The 6,580-nt window shown below is 29.6% G+C and overlaps 1 protein-coding gene across 1 annotated transcript in view; it reads left to right on the plus strand.

Annotated features, from left to right (window-relative positions):
• Window positions 1–2,700: 2,700 nt before the first annotated feature.
• The window catches only part of LOC101511034 (COP9 signalosome complex subunit 6a-like), an 8,428-nt gene continuing 4,548 nt past the window's right edge, over window positions 2,701–6,580 (plus strand). Inside the window, exons 1-5 of the mRNA XM_073369104.1 lie at window positions 2,701–3,143; window positions 3,519–3,607; window positions 5,792–5,885; window positions 6,348–6,409; window positions 6,513–6,580. Of these exons, the coding sequence (XP_073225205.1) occupies window positions 2,846–3,143; window positions 3,519–3,607; window positions 5,792–5,885; window positions 6,348–6,409; window positions 6,513–6,580 (611 nt within the window). The 5' untranslated portion in view covers window positions 2,701–2,845. The remainder of the gene's footprint in view (window positions 3,144–3,518; window positions 3,608–5,791; window positions 5,886–6,347; window positions 6,410–6,512) is intronic.

Here is a 6,580-nt window from a genome sequence, read left to right on the forward strand (position 1 = left end):
TAACAATTTTTTTAAGATTTTCTCATTTGCCATAAAGATGACAGTTTTCCAAAAAAAACATTGTAAAGATGACTTTTATAATAGCAACCACAAAAAATATTTTTACGATACCAAAATATGAACGGTAAAAATAATTTTTAATGTACATAATTTTTTTTTAAAAATATTCAATACCATAAAAGATAATTTTTACGACAAAGAAAAATTTATAAAATTTGTTATGTTTAACCTATCCTCGACTATTAACTTATCAAAAATTAAAATTTAGATAGATAGGTTGAAATTCTCACCCTTACACCTAAGACCATAAAAATAGTGCTCTAATAATAAACTTAAGATACTCTAAGTTGAATTAATCCAACGAAATCTTAAAATAGTTTAAATCCAACATAATTTTAAAATAGTCTAAATTTATCTGACAAACAGAACATCAAAACATAAAACAAGTTCCAAACACAAATCCACCACAAAAAATAAACAATCTCAAAACAAATCAACAAGTAGTATAACAAAACAACTCTCAAAACAAAAATCAACCAACAACTCAAAACATCTCAAAACAATATATACATAATTTTATTTTTGTGAAGAGATGGCTCCAAGTTAATCATGATTCTCTAAATCATGAACATATGATGTTCCTCTTATCGTTGTAACTAGAGTAGAAATGTGTTAGGTCAGATTATCCTTTATAAGGTTTAAGTATAGCTTGTTTTGAAAATGTTAGGTTTGATAGATTTATTATCTATCATTATCTCATTTTTAAGGTCGTTTTTTTCTTCAAAGTTCGACAAGGTCTGAAAATTAATTTAAAAGTCCACACAATTTTTTATATTAATGTCTATATCACTCGTGTGGCGAGTTGTGATAACTTTTGTAAATAGACTTTAAAATTAATATGTTAATAAGGTTAAATTTTATTTTGATATTTAACATGAAATTTTAGAAAATCTAACATTATATGATATCATATTTCAATCATATTTTATAATTATACCTTTAAACATGTAAAAAATTGATGTAGGTCACCATGTTTAAATTATAGAAAATATTAGCAAATTTATGATTTAATATAAACTTCAAAACTTAATATTATAATAATAATAACAAACAAAATTATTTATATTTAATTAAGTAGTTTGGTTTGATATCTCTAAAAGAATTTTTCAATGATTAGTAGCTTAATCTTTTTGGCTGAATAGACTTTTAAAAAAACCTTGTTTTGACCTATATATTAGTAAGTTTGGTTTGGGTCTGGCAAATAATATGCATTAGTTTATGTTGGTTTGACCTATTTTCTCTTTGTTAGAATATATTCCTCCAAACATCCACCTATTCACCCTTGCCCCCTACATCTACATACGACAATTTGATTAATAAAAAAATTTATTTCATCAAATTTTGAAGAAGAAGAAAAATTAGAAAAGTGTAAAATAATTAAAGTAACTGTTGATGCAAATTTATTTGAGGAACCGTATTAACTTGTATTTAAATAAATAAAAAAGTTGCAAAAAATATTGTAACATAATGACAAAAAAGAATAAAGATTTAGTAGCTATTTTGTTAGATTTGGGAAAACGAAAAAATGGAAGAAACTAAAGACTTCTATAAACTTTTGTGAATAAATGGATAAGGAAAAAATGAGTTAAAAAAACATGAAATGTAATGTTCTACCAAAAAACAATGGAGGTTGAAATTCTTATGTATAATTGAATGAACATTGTGCTTAAGTGTTGAAAGGCAGAGAGGTTTATTTTGTAATATTTTGTGAAAGGATGAAAGTTTTGAAAGATGAGTTGTGGATTATCCTTCCACGACGTATAACTTTTATATATTAGATAGATTAAATATAATTTTGAAAATATTTTATAGATTTCTTAATTTAAAAAAGAAAAATAAGTTACTTCTTTTTTTTTTAAATCTTCCGTTCAAATATATCACATCTGATTCACAAATTTAATGAATTTGAATTTTATGTCATTAAAAAAATAATCTACAATTCTGCTATCTGAAATTTATATCATTAAAGAAGCATGTATTTATATATAATAAACAAGATCGATTAAGTTTAACGAAGTCTAACGCGAATTTAAATTTAAGGGTTTTTAAATCCTATAATATTATTTTAGTAAAATTATTAAATTAATTATAAAAATTATTTGTTAGACACTTAAGAAACAAAAATTAATTAATTAAATTAATATAATTAATTTTGTATGATATTTTTCTTCAATTAATAATTAAGTCGACTAATTCAATATTTGTTAAAAGAATATTAATTTTAAATAAAATTTAATTATTTTAGATTTAAAATATTAAAATATAAAGCCTTTTTATTAAATACAAATTTTTTGGGAGACATTTTTTTATGTAAATTTTGGTTTATGTTTGATGACTTAAAATAATTGTTTTGGTGGTCTTATTTTTGGAGCACACTCACAATAAACAATTTATGTCATTAATTTTAAATCAAACAATTCAAATTATACTATAAAAAGTTAGAAAAATATTTTGTTGAACTAATACTAGGGGCTGTGCAACAAAATATTTAAAATCATCAAAAACTATACTTAAAAGTTGAAGATCCTCTTTACGAATTTAAATTTGATTGAGACATATTTATTTTCTTTTATCTAATATCAATTGATCATTTCATTTTTTACATCTAATTTTTGAACCATAAACTTCTATTTCGATCATAGATTGAATTACTCCATACTCATACTGAATTATACAACGTTCTTCTTCCTCTTCCTGAAACCCTAATTTCAAATTCATTTCAATCATCAAAACTTCAAAAACAAAATCCCTAAATTATTCATCAAAATCCTCAATCCTCTCTCCAATGGCTTCCTCCTCGAGCAGCGGATTAACATTCAAGCTACATCCACTCGTCATCGTAAACATCTCCGATCATTACACGAGGGTTAAGTCTCAGATGAATCCTACACATGCTCCTCACAACAACGCAACTAACAACGGCGGTGACGCCGTCGGTTCTTCTCTTCCACCGCGTGTTTACGGTTGTGTGATCGGTGTTCAGAAAGGTCGCACTGTTGAGATCTTCAATAGTTTCGAACTTCTCTATGATCCTTCTACTCATTCGCTTGATCGTCCTTTCCTTGAGAAGAAGCAAGAGCTCTGTTCAGTATTCCTTTTTCATCTCCCTCTAGATTATTTTTGCTTAGTTTAATTTGATTATTACTTGGTAGCACCAACACTTTTGATTGAAGTCGTGTTCCCATGTCCATACGTTGATGTTCCACTCGTGTCGGGCAATGATATGACACACATTTTGATTATGTTCAATTAATTCATTTTCTCAAATTATTACTGGTTTGGACATGTTAGCTTCGTGTGTATGTCTGGATCCGTGCTTCATAGGTTATTACTATTTATTTTATTAGGTTTTAATATGAAATTGATCTAATAAGTAATAACTTTGTGATTAGGGGTTGTTTGATTAATTGTTTTCATTTATGCAAATTTAGTTTCTAAAATTTAAGGTGATTTTTCAGATAAGAAGGTTTTTCCACACTTTTACATATTGGGATGGTATTCAACTGGGAGTGATGCAGAAGAACCTGACATGCATATTCACAAAGCTGTGAGTTTGTTTTATTGTTCTGTGTCTTAATTTAACCACACTTGTGCATGTTTTCTATTTTTTTCTTTCTTTTTTGGAATCGTTTGCATTGAGGAATGCTATTGTTTTAGTTTTACATTTCTTGTTGTTAATTTTGTTGTACTAGTAGGTGAGAGAGTCTTTGTCTTTGGTTTGAAGTTTTGAGTGTATATTTTGATTTATAAGGTGCCAATCTTTGGTTTAGAATTGTTGTTCAAGGTTCCTGAAAATGTCATTGGCATCATTCTGCTATGTTAGTTTGGAACAGATGAATACTGTTTCAGGTTTTGCTGTGGTGCATTACATTGTGAGACATTTATTCAGCTAATGCTAAATTGTTGACTAGAAATTAAAATTGACAAATGGGGCACTGATTATTATTGTGCGGTGCTCCCTTTTAATTTTCATTATGCTTCCTTTTATTTTTATTATTACTAGTTTGAGATAGATATCAATGATAATTGTAGGTGAAACACTTGAGAAAGATTTAGATATAAATAGCTATGAAGCACGGACACCTCTCTAAAGTTGTGTTGGCGTGTCAGACACGTTTCGGTTTCAGACAACCACACTTCTGGGACACGCCTACGACACCTCTTAACGGTGCCCAATTAGAAATATATATATATATATATATTTGGCTCAAACACCTGTTAGACATGTCTTGGACATACGCCAAGAAACTGTGTTGACACATGCTCTTGGCTGGACACTTCTCTGGCACTTCTTACCCTAGATAAGATCTTTTACTTTTGAGACTAATACCAAAATGATGCCTCTTATCATTTTTTTTTGTGAGGCTTGTTATCATATAGGATTAACTAGTTCATATAAAATACAAGATCCATCCTCTTATGTTAGAATTATTTATGTAAGGATTGCATCATAAATGATTCCTCTCAGTATTCTTTTTTGTGATCATTACCATAGCTTTGTTCTTTAGAAGAGTAATAGATTAATCTTATAAAAAAAATATATGTGGTGTCTTAGTGTCCTATATTTTGGATATTAACCATGTGTGGTGTCCGTGTTAGAACTTGTACTTCATAAGTAAATAGGCTATCATTAGACTTGATTCATGACAAGATACATGGTGTCATTTGATCTATATACCCGACCACATTTAGTGGGATAATACTCCGATTGCTATTATTATTGGTCCCGTTTAATTTATACGTTATCAAAACTTATAACATCAAAGCTTGCTTTGTATTATTATTAGTTTTTGTCAGTCTCCCTTTCTAATGTTCCAGCTTGTGGAACAGGAGAATGTTTTGCTTCGTGCTGATTGCTGAGGTTTTAGAATCTAATATGCTATAATGTTATGTAGAATTTATTTCCATGTTGAGAATGTGTATTTTCTAAACATGTTTGTGTGGGATAACTGTATTGTAGAATAATGGGTGGGTTGGTCTAGGTTCATGAGGAAACTTAAGTAGTTATGCACCTGATGAAGGAGCAAAATAAAGAGGTTTTAAAGACATAAGAAGTCACAGGCAGCTTTAATCCACTTTGAAGAGGAATAACTGTTTATTGAAGATGGTTGTAATGGGAGAATTACATTGAAGAAAATTAATGAGATAGTAGAATTTAGCTTGAGTAAAAAGTCAGATTAAGATGAGCTAATAGTGAAGCCATTAAAAGTTATTCAGGTGAAAATGATTGCTAGGTGGGTCAAGCAGTCCTACCATAAAACAATAGTGTGTTTAGATGGTGTGAGGTTTTGGGGTAACATTTGTGTGCTGATATGTTTGCAATATTGTACCAGATACTTTTGTGGCTAATGTTAGTGCTTTAATTTATAAAAAATGGTTTTAGAATATCGAGGTTGTTTAGACTTGAAAGTTTAAACCTATACAGTCTAAATGAATGGGAACTGGCTCTGTGGATGCTTTATTTATTTTTATTGGACAGCGTAGCGTAGATGGCACAATCTTTTGGAAGCCAGAGAAATATTGATAGTTAGTGTGAGAAAGTTATATGAGACTTAAACCATGGGTTGACGCGGGCTGGCCACAGAAGCCCTTACTTCGGTCCCCATTATATGAAATTTCCTGATTTAGATTTAGACTTATACATGTATTTACATTTTTGTGCTGTTGTTCATTTGAAATTCTCTTCAAGTTACTTTAATTGCTTGTTCCATCCAAAACTCTGCTGTAACAGTTGATGGATATCAATGAAAGTCCGGTTTATGTTCTTCTAAACCCTTCAATCAATCATTCTCAGAAGGATCTCCCTGTCAGTATATTTGAAAGTGGTATGTAATCTCCATCATTGTGTTATTTAGTGTGTGATCTTTCTTTCAACCACTGTTGCTACATGCAATAGTGAAAAAACATCAAAAAGGAAAGAGCTTTAGCTACTTGAACTATATTTCTATTCTATTTTTTTTTTCATAAAAAAATAGAATAAATTTTATTGGAGAAGGGGATAGAGTTCAAAATACTCGAAGGATAAATCCTTAACAAAGATACTACAAAAAGAGACAAATTGAGCCAATAAAAAGAAACTCCAATCAAATAGTCTATGTAGGGGATTCAATCCCTTTACATATCCAAAGGAGAGAATATAGCAGTGTGACACTCTGAAAGCAGAACCCTATTTTGTTTTTGTTTTGTATGTATTTTGCTCAATTTTTTGGTTGTCATTTTGCCTGCTTATTGTGCTGAGAAGATTAATCGTGTGTTATTATTGCCGGTGCTTGCTGTTACAATTTCAGAACTGCATGTCATAGATGGGATTCCACAACTTATCTTTGTTCGCTCGAGCTATACTATTGAGGTTAGGCTCTTATAACTGCTTCTGTCCTTTTTCATTTTTGAAACAGTTGTTTCTAATAAATGATAGTTTTGGCTCCCTCTCCTTTCTTCTTGCTCTGCTTAAGACTGTTGAAGCAGAACGGATCTCAGTTGATCATGTTGCTCATTTAAAGCCATCTGATGGTGGTTCAGC

This window comes from Cicer arietinum, chromosome 5 (genome assembly GCF_000331145.2).
Source record: "Cicer arietinum cultivar CDC Frontier isolate Library 1 chromosome 5, Cicar.CDCFrontier_v2.0, whole genome shotgun sequence".
Classification (NCBI taxonomy): Eukaryota; Viridiplantae; Streptophyta; class Magnoliopsida; order Fabales; family Fabaceae; genus Cicer; species Cicer arietinum.